Source organism: Ctenopharyngodon idella, chromosome 21 (assembly GCF_019924925.1).
Source record: "Ctenopharyngodon idella isolate HZGC_01 chromosome 21, HZGC01, whole genome shotgun sequence".
In the NCBI taxonomy this organism is placed as follows: Eukaryota; Metazoa; Chordata; class Actinopteri; order Cypriniformes; family Xenocyprididae; genus Ctenopharyngodon; species Ctenopharyngodon idella.
In genome coordinates, this window is record NC_067240.1 from 19,020,471 (window position 1) to 19,042,622 (window position 22,152).

Genomic DNA, 22,152 nt, shown 5'->3' on the forward strand with positions numbered 1-22,152 from the left:
CAAGTATGAACTTGCTACTGCCAATAGATACACAGAGACGCTGCTGTAAGCATGTAAGAGATGCTGCTGCTGCATGCAGTAAATAGATATACATAAATCCCCCAACAAAGCAGGAACAAAAAGAATGGCACAATACAACACACATGCAGGTATGTAAAACATGCTGCTGCATTTATAGACATTCATAATCCTCACACAAAGATGATAGAAAGACTATAGGACACTATAGCCCCCCAAAACAAGCAGATCTATCGCTAAGACATATGTATTGCTGCTGTTTCAAAGAGCCATGAGAACCACATTTGATATTTATGTGAGCCTGGGCCTGCTTTGCCAAATTGCTTAACATCTAGTGGCTTGATTTATGTGTATCTGGGCTAGTGAAGCCCAGAGTTATTTAACTAGTAACTTTAGCAATGTCAACCTGCGGGTGCCATATGATTAACTATTGACCTAAACCAGCTATGCGCCTGAGCAAATACCGCTCAAACTTATCTAATTAGAGCACGCACTATATGTGAGACAAATGATATCATATTGCAAGCTGATAGAGATGGAACATAACCCCCAGCAACCACCTGAGCAAGCAAGCATTTTGCCATGTTCAAACAGCGTCCAAGAGCATGGTCATGCGACAAAAAAGCAAATCTGAACATTCTTCATTGAAAATACCTAATTTCACTTAAAAAGTGTTCTCATGCAAGCTATGCTTGCCTATAACCTCACAGATGCTATGGCTGCTGTTGCCCACAGTAGAGTTTCATGACTCAACTAGGTATATTCAAGATTTGATGTCACTAACCTTGTAAAATTTTCCTCAAATATACTCATTACATCCTGTACCTACCATACAGTAAACAGGACTTTGTTTACACTCTAACTTATAGGACTCCTGGATGTTGTGTACAGCCAGATTGGATTGGAGACACTGGAGCTGGTGATTTCATTTCATTTTGTATGGTATATAGTGGACTGTCCATTGGAGTCTATTTGTGAATAGTCAATGCAGCATCAGAGCTAACTGATGACCATTACAGTTCTCGTATGAGGTCAAAGATGGTTTGTCGTCCCCTCGGTTTCAAAGTTTTAGGCTTGGACAGACAGCATGTTATTAGAAAGAAAGTGTTGTGGGCAGAGCAAAGGCTGATCTTCCTCAGCATTCTGGTCAGCTCAGAACACCTGAGCGGCTCATTAGAGTGCTTAATGTTCTGGTTCCACTCTCTGAGTTTGAGCTCAGGGAGATTCTGCCCACGCCGCATTAGATCAGCCTGTGACTTTCCTGCACAACTTGAGGACAAACTTGTTCTGCCGTTCATAAGTTGAGGACAGACTGAAGCAGGGTATAGAATTAAAACCCACCATCAGCCAAATGCTGGTACTTTTTGTGCAGTGGGGCGTAATTTTGCTTATCTACCACCCTTGGTGGCGGTTGACATGTAAGACATTGTATGACATTTGACAAGAAATCCTGTTGCTTAAATGCAAAGACGTGCTTGAAAAAAACAAATTTGATTGTTTCTTGATGAACAGATAAAAACAAAGGCTGGCAATGTGCATGACTGATTGGCTGTTTGTTTGAAAGTTAAATGCCGCTTTGTTGCTTATTCATGCAGCACAAACATTTTCCATGCAACAAATGCATGTGAGGAGTTCACATTTTCTTTGTGTCTGTGGTCTCAACAGAGTTTGCAATATTTTTTTAATTCAGATCATCTCAGGTGATTTATATATGCATTTATTTGAATTAATATATATATATATATGTATACGCCTTTACGTGCACATGAACTTTAATGACATCCCATTCTTAATCCATAGGGTTTAATATGGAGTTGGCCCACCCTTTGCAGCTATAACAGCTTCAAATCTTCTGGGAAGGCTTTCCACAAGGTTTAGAAGTGTGTTTATGGGAATTTTTGACCATTCTTCTAGAAGCACATTTGTGAGGTCAGGCACTGATGTTGGACGAGAAGGCCTGGCTCACAGTCTCCGCTCTAATTCATCCCAAAGGTGTTCTATCGGGTTGAGGTCAGGACTCAAGTTCCTCCACACCAAACTCGCTCATCCATGTCTATATGGACCTTGCTTTGTGCACTGGTGCGCAGTCATGTTGGAACAGGAAGGGGCCATCCCCAAACTGTTCCCACAAAGTTGGGAGCATGAAATTGTCCAAAATGTCTTGGTATGCTGAAGCATTAAGCGTTCCTTTCACTGGAAATAAGAGGCCAAGCCCAACCCCTGAAAAACAACCCCACACCAAACTTTACACTTGGCACAATGCAGTCAGGCAAGTACCGTTCTCCTGGCAACCGCCAAACCCAGACTCGTCCATCAGATTGCAAGACAGAGAAATGTGATTCGTCACTCCAGGGAACACTACTCCACTGCTCTAGAGTCCAGTGGCGGCGTGCTTTACACCACTGCATCCAACACTTTGTATTGCACTTGGTGATGTAAGGCTTGGATGCAGCTGCTCGGCCATGGAAACCCATTCCATGAAGCTCTCTACGCACTTTTTTTGAGCTAATCTGAAGGCCACATGAAGTTTGGAGGTCTGTAGCTATTGACTCTGCAGAAAGTTGGCGACTTCTGCGCACTGTGCGCCTCAGCATGCGCTGACCCCGCTCTGTGATTTTACATGGCCTACCACTTCGTGGCTGAGTTGCTGTTGTTCTATATATATAATGATTATTATATTGATATTAAAGGATTAGTTCACTTTAAAATGAAAATTAGCCCATGATTTACTCACCCTCAAGCCATCCTAGGTGTATATGACTTTCTTCTTTCTGATGAACACAATCGGAGTTATATTAATAATCACCCTGATGCTCCCAAGCTTTATAACGGCAGTGCACAGAAACCACCTGTTTGAAGCTCAAAAAAGTGCATCCATCCATCATGAATGTACTCCACACGGCTCCGGGGGGTTAATAAAGGCCTTCTAAAGTGAAGCGATGCGTTTGTGTAAGAAAAATATCCATATTTACCACGTTATAAAGTAAAATAACCAGCTTCCGGTCAAACGGCCATACGGATTCTACTTGCATCTAAAGCGTAACTTATGTGACATATAACGTAGGACATAGCATAGTACGTCATGACGTAGCATAATACCAGTTGTACTTTGCGTAATTAATAATAATTAATATAATTATTAATATATTATTATTATATTCAAATAATAATAATATATTAATAATTATATTAATTATTATTAATTACGCAAAGTACAACTGGTATTATGCTACGTCATGACGTACTATTATTTGTATTATTATTAGTACTATATATATATATATATATATATATATATATATATAGTAATTAATAAATAATAATGATTATTATATCAATATCAATATTAATAATATAATTATTAATATAGCCTAGTTATTATTTGTATTATTAGTAGTAGTATATATACAGTATGTATGTATGTATATATATATATATATATATATATATATATATCTGTGTTATTAATAATATTTGTATTATTATTAGTAGTAATAGTAAAGTTTCATTGGTGAATAGGATAATGTCGAAAACTGAGACTAGAATGAATGACACATATATGTTGTGTACTGATCCCTATAACAGAGGTCAAAGATTTTGGTCTTGACTGCTGCATGATATAACGGTCCAGCAGGAACACACTTGTGGCCTCCATCTGTCATTAAATAGAAATGTGCAATGCATTTAGACATCAATAAAAGATGAGGGTGATGTCATTCATAAGCAGTGATGTCATTTTTAACAGATGTTGATATTTTCTACATGATTAGTGTGTGTGCGGGAGATTTTACATTTGTCTTGCTCTTGGGTCAAGGTCAGACATTTTATTTGTTTAGTCTGTGACGCTGTTATGACCAGTGTGAAAAGTATTGTTAGTTTGGACTTTCTTTTTGAGCTAATTTAATTTAGATATCTATGTGTACATTTTTGTGAGTGTATGAAGGTGTTTCTGTACATAGATATCAGTTGAGACTGACTTTCTTTCCAGCTATAATGGAGTTTGGAGAATCATATACTATCTCAGTGAAACAGAACCACCGAGGGCACTAAGTATTTTTGAGCTCTCTCTCTCTCTCTCTCTCTGTCTTTCTTCTTTTCTTTCTGTGTGTGTGTGTGTGTTTGTGTCATCAATACCTTTTCCCTTGTTAGCAAGACAGAGGAAGTTTCATTTTGTCATAAACTGCACAAGGCCATTGAGTTGTTCTGTATACAGGATTAAAGACTGACAGGATGGGCATACCTCCAAGACAATACATAACATGTATGTCTTCAACCATTCACGCCAAGTCTTCCTTAGTGTAGCTTCATGCCATAGCAGCGCCTACACATTTTCCACTAGTTTTAAGTAGGTTTATGGCGATTGCATACACAAAGGGTTGAGCTTGGCCTCCTCTCCTGCTCTTTTAAATATGGGCACATATACAGTCTCTCTCTCCTCCATTGTTCTTCTATTCCTGCATCGCTCTCTCTCTTGTTTGTCAGTGTGCTGGAGCAGCAGTACTTGCGTTGTCTCTGGGCGGTTGGCTTCTTTGTGAGTGCTGGCAGCAGGGCCCGTGCTGGGGTAATGAGGACGGATGCCCGCGCGTGGGAAGAGCCGGCTGCTTTGTAGTGTCTCACCGCACAATGCGAAGGTTCTTGGAAACGGTCGAGGAGCGGCACCGCAACACAGCAAATAGATCCCCACGCCAAAAGAACGTCAGTTTTAGGCGAGACAGTTTGTCTCTGAATTAAGCTCTAATGAGATCCCTTCTTGTGTTCGCAGCCGATATCTCTAAAAGGGAGGGTGTGCCTTCAAATTTGTCTTGGAGGAAAGTGACACCACCTGGCAGTGCTAGAGGTGCTGCATGGGTAATGTTTTGTGCCCCTTAATAATGTCTAACTCACACGTAATGTATTATCATAATATCCAGTGACATGACTGTATCCGTACCATTAAGAGCGCAAAGCTGACAAGCTCAGGGCCAGGACACTGTGACATTCCGAGAATTCCCAGGGAACATGCCAGGGAAATTGATTCTGTTGTCATGATGTGACAGCAAACAGACCTTATGGTTCTTATACTCCTCCTGAACTGATTCATTCAAGTGAGGATAAAACAGATGTTAAAGGGTTAGTTCACCCAAAAATGAAAATTCTGTCATTAATTACTCACCCTCATGTCGTTCCACACCCGTAAGACCTTATCTTTGGAACACAAATTAAGATATTTTTCATAAAATCCGATGGCTCATTGAGGCCTCCATTGCCAGCAAGATAATTAACACTTTCAATGCCCAGAAAGCTACTAAAGACATATTTAAAACAGTCCATGTGACTACAGTGGTTCAACCTTAATGTTATGAAGCAACGAGAATACTTTTTGTGCACCAAAAAACAAAATAACGACTTTATTCAACAATATCCAGTGATGGGCGATTTCAAAACACTGCTTCGTGAAGCTTTGAAGCTTTACGAATCTTTTGTTTCGAATCAGTGGTTTGGAGCGCCAAAGTTACGTGATTTCAGTAAACAAGGCTTCCTTACGTAATAAGTGTTTCGAAATTTCAATGGTTCACCACTAGGGGGAGTGACTTTGACAGTTTGATACACACTCCGAACCACTGATTCGAAACAAAAGCTTCACGAAGCAATGTTTTGAAATCGCCCCTCACTGGATATTGTTGAATAAAGTCGTTATTTAGTTTTTTGGTGCACAAAAAAGTATTCTTGTCGCTTTGTGAACTGTTTTAAATATGTCTTTAGTAGCTTTCTGGGGGCCTCACTGAGCCATCTGATTTTATGAAAAATATCTTAATTTGTGTTCCAAAGATAAGGTCTTACGGGTGTGGAACGACATGAGGGTAAGTAATTAATGACAGAATTTTAATTTTTGGGTGAACTAACCCTTTAATACGCTTTAATGTTAATAATTAGAATTCAATCTTTCAACTTTAGTTCATTACCTTAAATGATCTTTCAGATCCAATCATAACCTGCTCGTCCAGTCCTGTTCCAACAGCCATCACTGTCCACTTCTAAAGTGTGTGAAAAAGATTTGGCTCATATCCAACACCTGTTTATTAAAAAAAAAAAAAAAGTTAGAACATTATGTAGAACATAATAGAAGATATTCTGAGAAATGTCTGGGGTTTTTTATGCACCTTATTTACAACGTAAGAAGGGGTGCAGCCATTTGTAAAGCCATTTGCTTCCGGTGACATCCACTTCCAGTTATTTTATACAAAAAAGCTGTCATTTATACTGCTTGATATTATAACTGGTTTTTATTATATTATTTTAAGTCATCATCATTTTCTTAAACACACTGGTTTGTACAAATAGTTTTAACATTTACTGCACTGTGTCATTCTTTTAGTTATTTACCTAGAGTGGCTATAATCTGAAGTCTCGCACATTCACAGAAAACAGCTTACTTTCGCCTTGCAAAATAAGGTGGATATAGGCTAACTTAAAGCCTGTGGTTACCAAAAAATGCATGTATGAATGTATAATCCCTCATAATGTTGAGTAAATCGGATAAACCGGATTCTAGTATCTCTGCATGACATTTTGCCCGCTGAGGCTTGCCAATAATGACATTATTGCAAGACATTTACATGCTCAAACCTTATTCTGGCTGCAAGGCAGCAGGAATGTCAAATATGAATCTTTCAGCACCTGATTAATTTATATCGATCTTTGGAAACGGTGTCAGTGATGATGTATCGATAAAACAACACTGCGTATCCGATGCGATCAGTTTTGGTTTCCTGAGGCACGGAGCCGCGATACCCGAGCGCAGAACATGAGCGCATATATTTTTTGGAGGAGAATTGCCGTGAGGGGCGCGCAGGAGGTGCCCTGATTCAAATCAGCTCAGTCACTATTACACACTATGAGCTCACCTCACCAACCTAACGCTCGCTCATTCGCCCGCGTCTCGGTGAACCGCATCTCTTTGTATAACCATCAGCGCTCTGTTTCAGCACCTGACACACCTAACAGCCCATCCGTCGCCTGACAGAAAAACACGACGACACAAATACAACACGGGGATTCAAAATTCGCGCCGTTGAGGAGCAAGCGCTCGTGCCCAGCACTCTAGTAACTGCAGAATGACTGAGTGAGAGTGAGAGAGAGGACGCTGTGCTCGCAGTATGGAGAAAAGGAAAGGTAAGAGACTGTCATTTGACAGAAGGCGCTCATTTTGTCTATATTAGATCCGTTTACGACTCGGTGACAGGGAGAGTTTGACTTTTAGCTGCGTTTTCTTCTTTTCCTGAGGAGAGGCATTTAAGTTCAGTGATAAATGGAGACGCGTCTGCCGACAAGGATGCCCGCGCGAGCTGCAAATCGATGCGTTGGTACACTATGCAGTATGACATGATTTTTGGTTTCTTAATAATTATAGTGGGATAATTCATGTGGAGATAAACAGGGGAAGAACAGTTTTAATTGGTTTATTCACGCAAGCGTCTGATAGTCATAACGGAAATCTGTACGACAGCCTAAACACCTTCGTAAATTATTTAGTAGTTATTTTGCATGCGCGCGTATGTACATAACTGAATTAGGCAATGAAATCCTTTTTTAGAAATGACTCAAGTTAAATATTACTCATTATAATCAAATTACCGTTCACCTTGAATACGCATTAGTGTCGCGAGAATAAGCGCTGCCTCCACAGTGAGTTTATTTCAGGCTGACGTTGTTCATCTGTTAAATGTAATGATTGTTGTCAGATGAGTCTGGTATGTATGATAGTGCTAATTTATATTCGTCTGAGTTTTGATTATGTCAGGAGACACACCCATATGTAAAGTTTGACTTGTGGCATCCTGATTGCAATCAAAGTTTGCATCTGTGATACTGTAATTATCAGGATATCTCAGGCAGCTTAGTAATTGACATTTTTGGAGCTTTGCTTTACTTTGTCTTTTTTTTATTTTTTTATCAAGATGAAACTCACCATTATAGCATCACCAACTAAACATTTATGTTGTAAGACAGGGCTGCCCCTTTATCCTCCAAACATTATGGAAGTTAAAACACACACACTACATTAGGGGTCAGAATAGAACTTTAATAAGAAAAAAATAATACAAAATATTTAAAAATCTAATTATTTACACTTGTAGCTCTATAGGCTAAAATACAAAATAAAAATTATAGCCTATATTAAATAAAAACTAATGGTTATTTTGGTAATCGAGTAATCTGATTATTTTGACGATTAATCGAGTAATCGGATAATATTTTTTGTGGTAATAAAAATAAACCTAAGTGCACAACAGCCTTTAAAATGACTTAAAATACATATATAATAACAATGAGGTAATAATAATTAGTTCAAAGAAAGTGTCAAAAGCAAGTAATTTTATGGTTTTATTGAACAACACTATTAAAATACATAGGGCCAGATTTGCTAACAGCTTGCGCCAGCGCAAACTCACTTTTGGCATTAAAAAACTACTGTCGGGATTTACTAAAGGCACGCAGTGCAGAATTAGCGCTGAAAAGGCGTGGACTGAGTTGTTTTTGCGGCTGACCTTATTGCATATGCATTTGTAGGAGTTTCCCTTTTAGACGCAAAATTTATGGGTGGAGAGTATTTAAATGAATCACGCAACGCAATTTACTAATGTTTGCGCTAGTCAATTTACTTGTATTTGCGCCATTATTTAACGCCCAAAAAAGCATGTCTTAACCCATTTTGTGACATGGCTGCAATTGTTGCTGCTAGGAGGAGACACCGCAGAGAACAGAGAGCGCATGGTAGAAGGAAGAAAATATTTTCCACTCGTATTCCACGTTATCCGAACACATTGTTTGCCAAATATGTGTACGTGTTTGTCAGATTACATGTAACAAGTTGCGCCTGTGTAGACCCACACCTGATGAGCATCAGCTCTGCTTATTTGTGACCCAACGCTAATTTGCACTGCTCTTGGTAGATTGCGTTGGTCATTATGTAAATGATTTGTCTACGTCTGTGTTCTTTAATTTGCGCGTCAGCAGTAGATCACGTGCAAAACTTGCCACTCCCATCAGCGCATTTGTGGAATTGCGCTCTCACACTAATTTGCACCGTTTATCAAATCTGGCCCATAATGTAATATAATATAAAAAAGCAAGCAGAGGGCGCCAACAGCTTGGTGACTGTTGTTCTTACAATTTACAACATGTTCAAATCCTTAATATTGGCCAAACAACATTTAATTAAAATGTTCACTTAATCTTGAATATTTGGCCACTTCTTTGCAATAGGAATGCTACAGCCACTGTAGTTTTTTGAACCAGAACATGTGGACATCAAAACATGCAAACTCAGAGCAAGGGTTTAAACTTATTGATGTATTCTCCTGTGTTAGTGTAGCTTTATAAATGATAGCACTATGCTATATTATGATTTTTAATTTGTTTTAATATATTGTGCAGCCTTAGAAAACGGGCTCGTTAATGCATAGCATAATTGAAATTACATGACATAAATTGCATTAGTATCAAATCAGGCTGATGGCGGATGCGGGAATACCAACCCCACACCCCCCCGGGAGTTGGTGCCCTACGCAAACTGCGTAGTCTGTGTATAGGGAGCGGCGGTATGGTCTTAAGATGTGCTGCCATATTCCATGATTTATGGAGAGTCGTAAAGCCATTACCTCTGCGGCCCCTCATCTCCCTTCCTCTCTTCCCTGGCCTACATTTCAACATCCAGTCTTAGAGACAGGGGAACACTCCCTCTCCCATCACTGGTGTCCAACAGCTTCAGTCTTCCAGGGACACACTCATCTCTCTCATCCACCGCTCATCCCTGACTCCCTCACTCCTGCCCATGCTTTGAGTATCATCACTGGTGCTGTCAAAGAGGAAATACGTGAGGAATGGTGCCCATTTTCCGCACACACTCCTCCAGCCTAATGGCCTGCGTCTCAAAGGCCCACTCCATCATCACTAATGGACAGGAGTTTAGTCTAGACTAAGTTTAGTCCGTCTGCCATGGTCTCTCGTTTCACGCTTTGTTGTATAAGTTTTAGTTTCGGTTCTTGTTGATAAATATGCATAAAATGATAGTATATTTGGCGTCAGTTGCGTTTGAACTTGCTGTTTTGATGTTTCAGTATAGCTATCCAGAGGCAGTCCGGAAATGCTATTCGAATAAGTAGGTCATATGGAATTAGTGTTTGCTGTTAAATCCCCAGTCTTTTCTTCATGTTAATTACAGCTATGTGCTTTTTCTCTTTCAGTCTCTGTTGAACGTATGTAGCTTTATATGCGGAATAAAAACGACTTGTTTTGTAGTACTTATCATTGTCATGCTAATGTACAGCGTTTCAACAATCATTTAAATTAAGTCTTATAGAGCGAGATTTTCTCATCTGTAAAATAAAACATGACTCATTACTATTATATTAATATTTATAAACCCTTTTTCATTTAGAATTCAGTGCACAATGTTTCAAATCAGTGTTTTTTTGTTCACACTTCAGTGTTCCCCAAACAGCAATAGAATGTTTTCTACTGTATTTAAAGACTTAATTATTTTGTGCGCTTGTTCATTTGTGTTGCTTATCCAACAATCGATGCATCACTACGCCTGCAAAATGTTACTGTTCATCCTACTTTAGCAACTGTTGCCATCCGCCATTTTCTTTTTAGTCTATGAAGTCTATGGAGCATCTGTGCGTTTGGCTACTTTTAATGCAATTTTATGGACGTGATCCAAAACCATGCTAAAACATTGTTGCCAGGCCACTTATAATAGTGACACATGGTGCCCAAAGATGTTATAAACTCCTTTTTTTTTTTTTTTTTTTTGGAGAGGTTCATGCTGCGATTAAATGTATGTCATTAGAAAGCACACCTACATACATATCTATGTATGTATAACATTAGAAAGCACCCCTACATACGTTTAAAGGTAAATTAATGTTATTAATTTAACATTACTTCATAGTGTTGATTGTAACTAAAGAGTTCACAGTATGAAAGCATAGTATTAGAAATATTTTCACTTTAAATTGCAGTTATATTAAGCCTTTTTTTTTATTTGATTGTAAGAAGTGTTTGCCTTGATTCTGATCTGCATGTTTCTGTTCAGTATAACAATTTCTTTCAAAGAATCATGGCTAAAAATACTACTATTAAGAATGCTACTATTCATTCAAGCCCATGCAAGAATAATAGCTCGTCCATTTTTCTTTTTTTTTTACCTCTTTATGAACACTGAACACTTATTTACTGAAAATCACACTCTCTTGTTCTTTCTTATGGGATGTTTTTTTAAAACTTGTAAGCAACAGTAACTAGGTGGCTAGAGCTTAAAATAAATGCATAATATGCTTCAGAAATGTATGCTTCAGAATTGAAACCATTTTTGCTCTTATTTTCTGTATGTTTTGATTTTTTTTTTCTTTTTAAGTGATTGTGCATGTGTGTGTTGTGATAGCTCCCTTGCTGTACAAGAGTTGCATCACTCCCAGCACTGATACTCTATAGGGGGAGCTGTGCTGAACAACAGCCGCTGCTCTTCTCCTCGGGGTCTGATGATGCAAAGCATTGCCGAGTTTGCCTCAGTGCAGTGTTCCTCATCCTTGCCGGACTTGAATGTTTGCCCAAACCACGTGTCAACGGTCACAGCCTCACATTGTCCAGCCTGATACAGGGCTGACCACCCTGCCCACTAGCCCTCTCCTCACTAATGACCTTAGACAGCTGTTCCCCTGGGCACTTCTCATCGCCTCTGGACACTGACACACACAGCTGTCACATGTGTCAGCTCTGACTGACATCTGCCTCCCAGCACTAGAACAACCCCGATCTCCATTAGATTAGGCACAGTTTATTTCAATAATTCATCACTTAGACAGCACTGTTTCTCCAGTTATAGCAGTGGAGAAGTTAAGGAATTGTCCATTCAGTGTTTGAGTCTCTTGCTGATGCTTGTGTGTGTGATATTTATGCAATATGCTCGAAATGACAAGTGCAATATTCTGTTTTCGTAGAGACAAATATTAATGAAGACGTTGTGTCGTTGATAATCTCATCCTGCGAGGCCACCGATTCATAAACTCATTACCGCTGAGACCTGCTGTGAAAAACTCTGGGCAATATGGTGTGTCTGTGACCAAATCTAGTGCACTAACTTCAAAGGCTTCAGTTAAATTTAGTAATCCCTACTTATGGATTAGAAATGCCTCACCGTTTGCGATGCTCGGAAAATAAACTGCTCAAGAGGAAAAAACAACACGTCCTTGTTAGACAATGTGAGAACAGACTAATAAATCGTATTTTGTTATGCCAGTGATCCAGACAGACAGACAGAAAGAAGTAGGAGAAATGATGCGCGCTGATTGGAACGAGCCAAGTGTTGTCATGCGGAAAGGCGCGATCTCATTGGATGAAACTCATCCTCTTTGATCCCTGGCAAGGCTGCGGAGTTCTTAAGATTCGAGACATGGGAAGGCGTATCGGTGGGAGGATGTTCTATGGAGGAGCGGGGAGGAAGCTTTAGAGAAAGAAGCAAAAATGGAGGAGAGGGTAAAAAAAAGTAGGCCACTTTTGTTCTGTCGCAACACCAGTTAAGAATATCGTCTATTTGAGATAGCAGATGTCAAAGGCAGCTGCAGTCGGTGGGTTGGTGCAGTGAGTTATTCATGCCCTCGTAGGAAAGCCAAAAGCTGATGACAGAAGAGAAGTCCTAAGTGCTGCTTTGTGTTATATGAGAGCAGACTCAGCAGTTCACAAGCAGACTCTCTTTTATGATAAACCAGTCCAGATTGACTGATAAGTACTGATATTACCATGTATCTTAATACTGTAGCTTGCAGAATATAATCAGAGAAATATACTTGAAAGCTTTGCTTAAACTGCAAGAAAAAAGCTGTTCTTACCTTGGGATATCTATTCTGAGTTCTATAATATCTAATGATGGGAATTTCAAAACATTTTAGTAATTTAACTAGGAATGTACAGTATGTTGATACCTTTTTGGATATCTTTCAGTTATTTTGTGGCTGACACTTAGAGGTTTTTTTTTTTAATCTATCAGTATTGGCTGATATTTTTATATTTAGACAACCTTTACGGTCATCTAAAACTAACTTAAAGTTAATCTTAAAAATCGCTACTAATTTAATAACACTTAAACATAATCTTTTACAAAGTTTAAAATGAGTATACCCTTTTTCATACTGTCCATTATAATGTCGGGATCCCAAAATTCATAGCATAAATGAAACAAAAAGTATTATACATACCATACAGTTCGATAATGTTTTTCGTATGTACATTTATTGTTATTTGTGCTTTGCCAGAGGAGGATGAGCTTCCCCAACTGAGCCTGTTTTTCCTTAAACAGCCACAATCTCCTTAGGCTTGCTCACTGTGCGGGAACGGTTTTCTGTAAAACGGCTTTGAGGCAGTAAATGTTTAATGGGCTTGATATTAGTCTTGCCGCGGTAGTCGGTGTTACCATTGTTACACAGTGTTCGGCCGTACACCGATTACATAACTTGGCCACTGCAGCACAGCCTCCAATGTAATTTCGCTTTTTTTTTTATAGAAATAAAAACCATTTAGCTCAGTTAGACAACGGAAGCTACAATTATAAATAGAAAGCGTCTGCTCTGATCCATACAGATAAAGCACAGTTTTGGAGTCAGATATCACTTATCATGTGACGAGAGTAAAGAGAGATAACTGACAAGACGATGGCGGTGTGCAACAGATCATGAGCATCATTGACAAATATCTTGTAAAATGTGCGGTCAGTACCCCCGCTCCCTATACCCAGAGTATGCGTGATCGCGAATTTGAAAGCGAAAGTAAAAAGCGAGCACGCATTTAAAAGCGATTTCAGTACCCTGCGTATAAGATGCGTTTCCACCGCAGTAACTTTCCCCAGGAACTAGGAACTTTGGGGTGGTACTTTGTGTGTTTCGACTGCAGGAACCAGGGTCTAAATGAAGTTCCGGGTAAAAAATTCCCCCTTAGAAAGTACCTGCTCGCTAGGTAGTACTTTTTCAAAGTTCCGGAACTTTCGGGGGTGGGACTTGGGTGCTGAGCATGCTGATTGGTTGAGTTCATGGAGCATTTTGATTGGTTGACTCCACGCAGCATTTTATTTCAACCATCATTTTTTTAAGTCTGTTGCGGTGCGTGCAGTGAGAGTTATTTGCTATTCGAATCAACAATGGAGTTAATAAAAAATATGACCGATGGACTGACAATGAGGTTCAGGCTTTATTAAGCTTATATGCGGAGGACGAAATCCAGCAGGAACTGGAAAGTCACACGCAGTCCTACGTCACCGGACTATCTTCACTGTACTTTAGACCGCTTTGGAAACGCAGCTAGCAATAGGTCTGGGAGGGAAAAAAGTTCCTGGGACAAATTGTTCCGGGTAATTTTGGTGGAAACGCGGCTATAGATAGCAGCTTTCTGATGCCTGCAAATTATAGGCCTATGCCAATACACAGTGTATGCACGATTTTGAAAGCGAAAGTAAAAAAGCAGTGAGCATTCAAAAGGGATTCGTTATCGATAATACCGGTGTTGTTACAAGTTTATATACAGTGCGAAAAATTCCTCACCATGACATCCCTACTTGATATGCCTCATCGTTCTTTAATCTTTGTGACTAGTCTGACCAAAAGACGAAAATGTCATATAAATGAAAAGACCAAATCTCAGCCAGTTTGACATTTTTGTTTAAAATCCGATTGATCTGGCTTCAGGTGTACATCTTCAATAAATCAGAGAGCAACGATGAGCAATAGCAAATAAAAGTGTGGTGTGAGGACAGAGAAATGGCATAAGGGAGCTTATAATATTATAAATTAAAATATTTCACAATATTACTGTTTTTGCTGTATTTTTGATCAAATCAATGCAACCTTGGTGAACATACTAGTAGCAAGTAGTTGGGTAAAGTGAGAGCGCCATAATTTCCTCAACATGGCATAAAAAAAAGAACCGAGTCTTTAAATGTGTGCAGTGTCAGAAGTGTGCCTATAATGTCTTAAAATACTGCTTCTATAGGCAGCTCTCTAGGTTTTTTTGAACAGAGCTATAATGTCATATTCCATGTGCCCCCAAACTGTTGCGCTTTTCCCAAAAATAGAGAGCCCCTCCCGTCCAGCACACTGTCCCCAGGGGCTTTAAAGAGAAAGGGTCAAATCTCAGTGACATCAGTGTCATATCACATTATTGCAAATGATCACATCCTGTTACAGTGCATTAGATCACGTAATAAGCAAAGAACCATTGGAGACGCGGCCTGGTGGGCCATGCATTTGCAGTGACGTATTGCGCAGTGTCACGTGTACATATACAGACGAGTTCAAATTTTCAGTCTGTTCTCTTACTTACTTTATAACTGAAATTACATAAAAAAACAGAAATATATAGTTGGACTTGACTTGAGGTTGGCGGTCTTTAAAAGAGCATTTGTGTTGATAAATGCTGAAATTTTCAAAATCAATTTTTGTGGCTTTATTTTAATTTATTCAGTTCATGATGTTTGGCCATGAGAGTTTTTAAGGATTAAAGGATTTGATTGGAGTTTGACTGTTATTGATAAGGGCCTTATGAATGTGTGATGTTCATTGAAATTTCCCAAGGTCTGACAATGCCAAGGTTACCACACAAACAAACCATTTCAGCAGAACTTACTCTGCTATTGTTCAAGGCTAAGATTTATTACACAGAAAACAGACATTGGGCAGTCAAGAGCTCCACCGCATCCCACAACACTCAAATGGAGAATCACTGTAAGCAAACTGACTGAGAGAGAAATGAGGAAACACACAGATGGGTTGAGACAGACGGAGAGATGAAAAGGTAGCTCCCACACCTGTTTTCAACCAAGCTATAAAAGAAAAGAGAAATCCTCACATACACCTGCACAGCTCTTGATATTTTCTTGCATGTGTTAGGCATGAGCAGTTCATTTTTCCCTAGATATTTTTCAAGTTTAACGACTCCATAATTACCCCCACGCAGAACTTCACAAAATGATCCAGGAGGCTGAAGCACCGTGCTGCTTTGAACTTATCGCTTACAGGTGTTATCAAGGGAACGTACTGCGGCCCACTCCATTTCTCTCAGATTTATCTACAAACCACAGGTGCCCAGTCACCATGGGAACTACTGCACTTCTGAAGAGGTTACCCAAAAATGATCCAGTCCAGCTGAAAAAACAGCTGACTGTGATTCTCCAGCTGGCCAGTGTGTTTGCTACTACTGACGTTCAGACAATCAAGAGATTTTAATTGAATTCACAGAAGTTTTCTTCTGCACTACCTCTACCGTATTTTAGCATTTATAGTTTAGACATGGTGCTCAATCACTTTATGTATGTTCAAAGCCAAATTTGCTGTCCCTTGAATTGATTTTGAACTGAATTGATTTTCTTAGACAGCAATGAGAGCAAATAAAGATTTTGCTTCAGGTTTTTTGTTCGTATTGTTTACCAAAAAAGAAAAAAAGAAAAGAAAAACATGTTAATGTGCAAAACTACATATTTTAAAATTTGACTAGTTATTGAGTTGAGTTGAATGTTTAGGAAACAAGTTTGGTTAGTTTACCCAAAAATGAATATACCCCCACTCCCATGTTTGTTTGTTTGTTTATTTTTCATTGAACACCATTGCATTTTCCAAAATATCCACTTTTTTGTTTTACAAATGTAAGAAAGGTTTAGAACGACATGAGGGTAAGTTATGATAGAATTTTCGTTTTTGGTTGAACAATCCCTTGAAAGGATTAGTTCACTTCAGAATTAAAATTTCCTGATAATTTACTCACCCCCATGTCATCCAAGATGTCTTTCTTTCTTCAGTCAAAAAGAAATTAAGGTTTTTGAGGAGAACATTCCAGGATTTTTCCTTTACCAAATGCTCGTCTTGCACTGCTCTGCATGCGATGCACCATGCATTACGTAATCACGCTGGAAAGGTCACGCGTGATGTCTCAAACTCCATCTCATCTTCTCCTCCAACTTCAAAATCGCCCTGCATCATCGTTTAACCTTTTTTTATAAAGGGCGTTTGACTTAGTCTTTGCACATTCGCTTTGTAGATACTGGATCGGTACTTCCGCCTACGTCACGTGTGACCTTTCCTAGGTGATTACGTAATGCGTGGTGCATTGCAGAGCAGTGCAAGACAAGCATTTGTGGTTAAAAAGTATATAAATTTTTAGGGTTTTTTTTTAGAAAATGATCATTTCGCTAGACGAGACTGATTCGAACCACTGATTCGAAACAAAAGATTCATAAAGCTCTGAAGCTTCATGAAGCAGTGTTTTGAAATCACCCATCACTAGATATTGTTGAATAAAGTCGTTATTTTGTTTTTTTGGCACACAAAAAGTATTCTCGTCGCTTCATAACATTAAGATTGAACCACTGTAGTCACATGAACTGTTTTAAATATGTCTTTAGTAGCACTCTGGGCATTGAAAGTGTTAATTATCTTGCTGTCAATAGAGGCCTCACTGAACCATCGGATTTCATTAAAAATATCTTAATTTGTGTTCCGAAGATGAACGAAGGTCTTACTGGTGTGGAGCGACATGAGGGTGAGTAATTAATGACAGAAATTTCATTTCTGGGTGAACTAACAGTTTAAGAAGGCTGGTCCACAAAATCTGAGATAAACCAATAAGGGGTTCCTCTATAGGCTGTCTAACACAGATCCCATTCCATAACCCCATTATATTGTGAGTTATTTTGTGTCCCTTTCTGTGACTTTGGAGCTGCATTCAAAGTTTATAGCCAAAATGGTATTACTAAGTTTATTGAGATTAACCTGACCAATTAGAGTTAGAGAATTGTGTTTCATCTTGTTACAGTTGACATGAGTTGATTATTGTAGTTATTTTTGAAATTTGAAGGCCCTAGCTGTGTTCTGCGAGATAGTCTTGGCAATAAAATTTGTTTTGTTTGGCGGCCTCATGTGTTGCTTGGTTGATGCATGACTTATGATTCCTCCCATTTTGTGCGGGCGACACTCACTGTCTCCCCCCCTCTGTGACTATTGACCTCCTTTGCCTTTGTTTGTTATGTTGGACACCGATATGATAAATCTTCGCAAATGTCACTGACCAACCTATTGTGAACGCAGATGCAGCAGATCAAGAGGGAATATGAGAGTGAGTGTAACAGAGGAAAGGGTTGGGAAGAAATGGAGGGGAAAGATAGAGAATGAGTAATAGGGATTGAAGAAGGGATTGTGCAGGAGTTGCACTCTGTTTGCCTGAGAGGATCAGACCTGAAACAGAGCTAACCACTGCACTCCAGCTTGAAGACCTGCCAAATTACACTCACAGAGGACAGCGAAAGGCAATGTATGTGTGTGTATGAGTATGTGGTTTGCAGTTCTCGTTTGTGTGTGCAGTTGTCTTCTGGTCTGCCACAGGTGTCTGCTCTGTGTACCCGGTAGATAAAGGAGAAAGGGCGAGTGTGGTGAGTGATAAATTGCGCTTGTTACGGTGCGATTTGTCACTCTTTTTCCCACAGTCTGACTGCGTCCTCTCCCATCTTTCCACCTTTGATGGTAGACAATAAAGTGCCACTGCAGATTTTCTCTTTCTCGTCCACTCATCTGAAAAATGATGTGAAATCATAATCACAGTGGGGCATGGCACGTATACGCGGTGAACGTGATTTTACCAAGTACAACATGTTCCTGGATCAACATCTTTGTTGATCCTGGAACAACGCTCCAATCAACTAATCCGATTTGAGGGACAAGTTCACAGTTTATGTCAAGTTTAGGCTTACAACCAGGGTTAGGGGCCGTTCACACAGAACACGTTTTTCTATTCCAATGCGCTACTTTCCCATTGTTTTTCTATGTAAATGCACTTGACGGACGTGCATGACCGTTATGCTAGCGTCTCGCGTCTTTTGCAGCGCCTCGCACATGAGCGCCGAGTTTTTAAGACGCCGTGTCAAGTTAAAAGAATTTCAAAGAGTTCCAAAACAGTGGACCAATCAGAAGAACTCGGAGGCTGCTGTTTGACTATTTCTATTTCCATTATTGTCGTTATTGCATCATGTCTCAAAAGCGCCTCTCGAGACCCTTGCGTTTTTTTTTTTTTAAACCATTCCCGAATGCTGCGTCTTTTGCGTTTTTAGATGCAACGACGCGTTCTGTGAGAATGGCCCCTTAGGTTGCTTCTACATCAGTGTTATTCATAAATGTTGTGTCATTCATAATTATTGGCAAAATCATGGTGACCGTGCAAACCTTTTTGTGCAGAAATCGTGATTCATCGCTGAGTTAACACTTAACACTTGAGTTAACACTGAGTTAATTATATGACGCTCATTTTTGTCTGCATCTAATCATATAAAAATGCATAAAACAATGCAAATCATACATTTAATCCTTTCAGTGTACCCATTCTATGATGAACATTAATATCTTTTTAATATATTATAATGTAATATTTCATTAAAATTCTTTTGAAATTTTGTGGGCATAATTGCAAAAATGTCAGGTTGATTTAACAGTCCTGATATAAAGGTTAAATTTACAGAATGGAACGGAACCTTATTGTGTAGTTTGACATAATCACTTATTATTTCTTTAAAGATTATTCTATTTAATAATCCAGGGTTTCCCCAAACTGAATAATATTTCATTACTCATAACAATGTGGAATGAAAATAAATAATTTTAAAATAAGAACAAATCAATATAAAACAAAATGTTAAAAATTTTCAGGGAGTATTTCAAGAAAATATTTTAGGTTAAAGGGGTTTGTTAACAAAAAAGTGTAGGAATCCCTGTGTTAAATAGTCCACGTTCATAAATATTAGAAATAGGGTTTCTAGCATACCTGTTTTTCTGTGCGAGAACATTTACATTTACACAGCTGTAAGAAAGAGCGCTTGTTCATAATTATTAGTGAATGAGAGCCATTACCTTTGGAGTGTGTGTGTGTGTGTATTATGTCCACAGCAGGGCTGGATGGTGTCGTAGACACAGAGAGAGGAATTGATTAAATTAGTCACTGTAGACATGACATGGAGAGCCCCGATGACACAGTTCCACTCCGGCACAGCGGTTCTTTTGACTGTTGGCTGCACACGAGTGCAGATAGTACGGGGTGGTAAAATGTCCAGAATATATCAGCTGGCCTTGCTCCCAATCACAAACCCAGCATGTGCTTGATGGGTTGATCATGTATCTGAATCCCTTTCTCTGCTTGTTGTGTCATCCCCATGGCCAACCAAATGAGAAAACCACTGCAGCATTTTACAGCGTGATGTCGTATTGAAGATTCATAATATATTCGCAATGATTTTCTTAGCAATATAAAATTAACAATCATCCTCATTATTGTGATGATTTTATTGTTTATAGCTTTTTGGAAGGTGACATTTGACTATAGTTTTACAATATGTAAGATGAATATTAATAGCGTCTCCGCTGTTAACGCATAAAATAAAAATAAAAATCAGGAAAACATGGCAGGAAAACATGGCTTGATTTTTTTTTTAACTATATTTTTTAACTCACTCCATTTTACTTCCTAAATATACAGTACATTCTTAAATTATTTATATTTTAATTTATTTTAAGTGCAAAATCTACTTGGCTACTGTGCTTGTTTGGTTTAAAATGCTTTCTCTTATTGAAAAAAAAAAAAAATCCCTTGAGCCAATGAAAAGCAAATGCATAAATATTGTGATATATTTCAAGACATCGAATTTCGTATTTTCACTATATTGCGCATCCCTACTGCATACAGACCGTCAGTATATTCTATCTGTATGTTGCCTGTTCATTAATTTAAAAGGCACATCAAAGCCGACCTCCTTTCAGACTACGGTTTTTAAAGTTGAAGATTTTTTGGAGCGTCTCAAAGCTTCACAATTCTCTCTTTTCAATGCGGTATTTATTCTACAGGCTGTTGGTTTTGATGTATCTGTACCTTGTATTTCAATGCTCCATTTCTGAGTTTTCATTTATGTTTTCTTTTTGTCTGCCTGTCTCGTTTTTGTAGAACTCATGTCAGAGTTTACTATGTGCAGAGATTGAAAATCCAGAGCACAAACAGATGTGAAAAAAAATGTCTTTGGTGACAGTTCAGAAGCAGAGAGTGTTGCCGTCTAAAATCGGTGCTGTTGGATTTATGCTGCACATACTGTAGTCCTGCTCATTAGTTCTCATACTCCCCTTTTTTAAATAAATAAATAAGAGGAATCATAAAAATTGCATTTTGAATTTAAACTAATTATCTAATTTAAAAGTTTACATGCCCTTCTTTCTCAATAATCTCCTTGAGCACCAATGTCATAGACAACTATTTAAAAGCAGTCATTGGTATTGAAAGAGACACAAACCAAGGGTATCTAAACTTTTGAACAGGATAATTTGCGTAAATTCTATAATTTTGTCTCGTGAAATATAACTGTGAAATGGAAAAAAAAAAAAAAGGTTGTGGTTCCCTTTCATCAAACAGCACTGATTTCCCTCCATAAAGTAACACACTTTTCCCACTGTGTGTGTGTGTGTCCTTCAGGTCGCCCCCTCCCTCCCACGCCTTCATCCAGTCTGCTCCCCCCAGCCCCTCCTCCCCCCTCCGCCCCCCTGCACCAGGCCGCCACCTCCATCAGGGAGTGTCAGATGCCCCTTTTGGACAACGGCTCATCCCATGCCATACTGGATCCCCCTCCCGACGACGAGTTCTCCCCCAACTCCTACCTGCTCCGTGCACAGCCCCCCACCATCGGTAAGAGCGTCTCACCGCGCTGCCGCATTCTCCATCATATCCAGCACCCTTCCATCGTCTCTCTCAGCCACATAAAATCAACACTGCTCTGACTCTGAACCCTCCTGTACAAGGCTGTCTTCCTGCCATAAACCAGATTTTAGGAATAAGGTGTAAATTAGATTAGGGTTATAGGGGTGTAACGATACCCTCATGTCACGATTTGATACATATCACCCTCGATATAATATTATTGCGATACTCCAAGACATATGGTAAAAGTATAACAAAAAATGTACTGTTGATTAAAATGCTACATTTGGTATTACATTGAGAGTGGAAATGAACAGGCTTGAACTTGGTGCTGGTAACCCAATGCACAGGACAACGGTGACACCAGAATAAAAATATTCATGATTCTAACGC

The 22,152-nt window shown here is 39.0% G+C and overlaps 1 protein-coding gene across 6 annotated transcripts in view; it reads left to right on the forward strand.

The window, feature by feature from the left end:
* tenm2b (teneurin transmembrane protein 2b) overlaps positions 1-22,152 on the forward strand; it is a 289,835-nt gene that overhangs the window by 177,799 nt on the left and 89,884 nt on the right. For 2 of the 6 annotated variants that reach the window (XM_051876630.1, XM_051876633.1), the window contains one exon: positions 21,538-21,747. The exons of 2 other annotated variants lie outside the window; for them this stretch is intronic. In XM_051876630.1, the coding sequence (XP_051732590.1) occupies positions 21,538-21,747 (210 nt within the window). Of the gene's footprint in view, positions 1-6,911; positions 7,171-21,537; positions 21,748-22,152 lie in introns of those variants that run through there. 2 more of the 6 variants (XM_051876634.1, XM_051876636.1) reach the window with 2 other exon arrangements.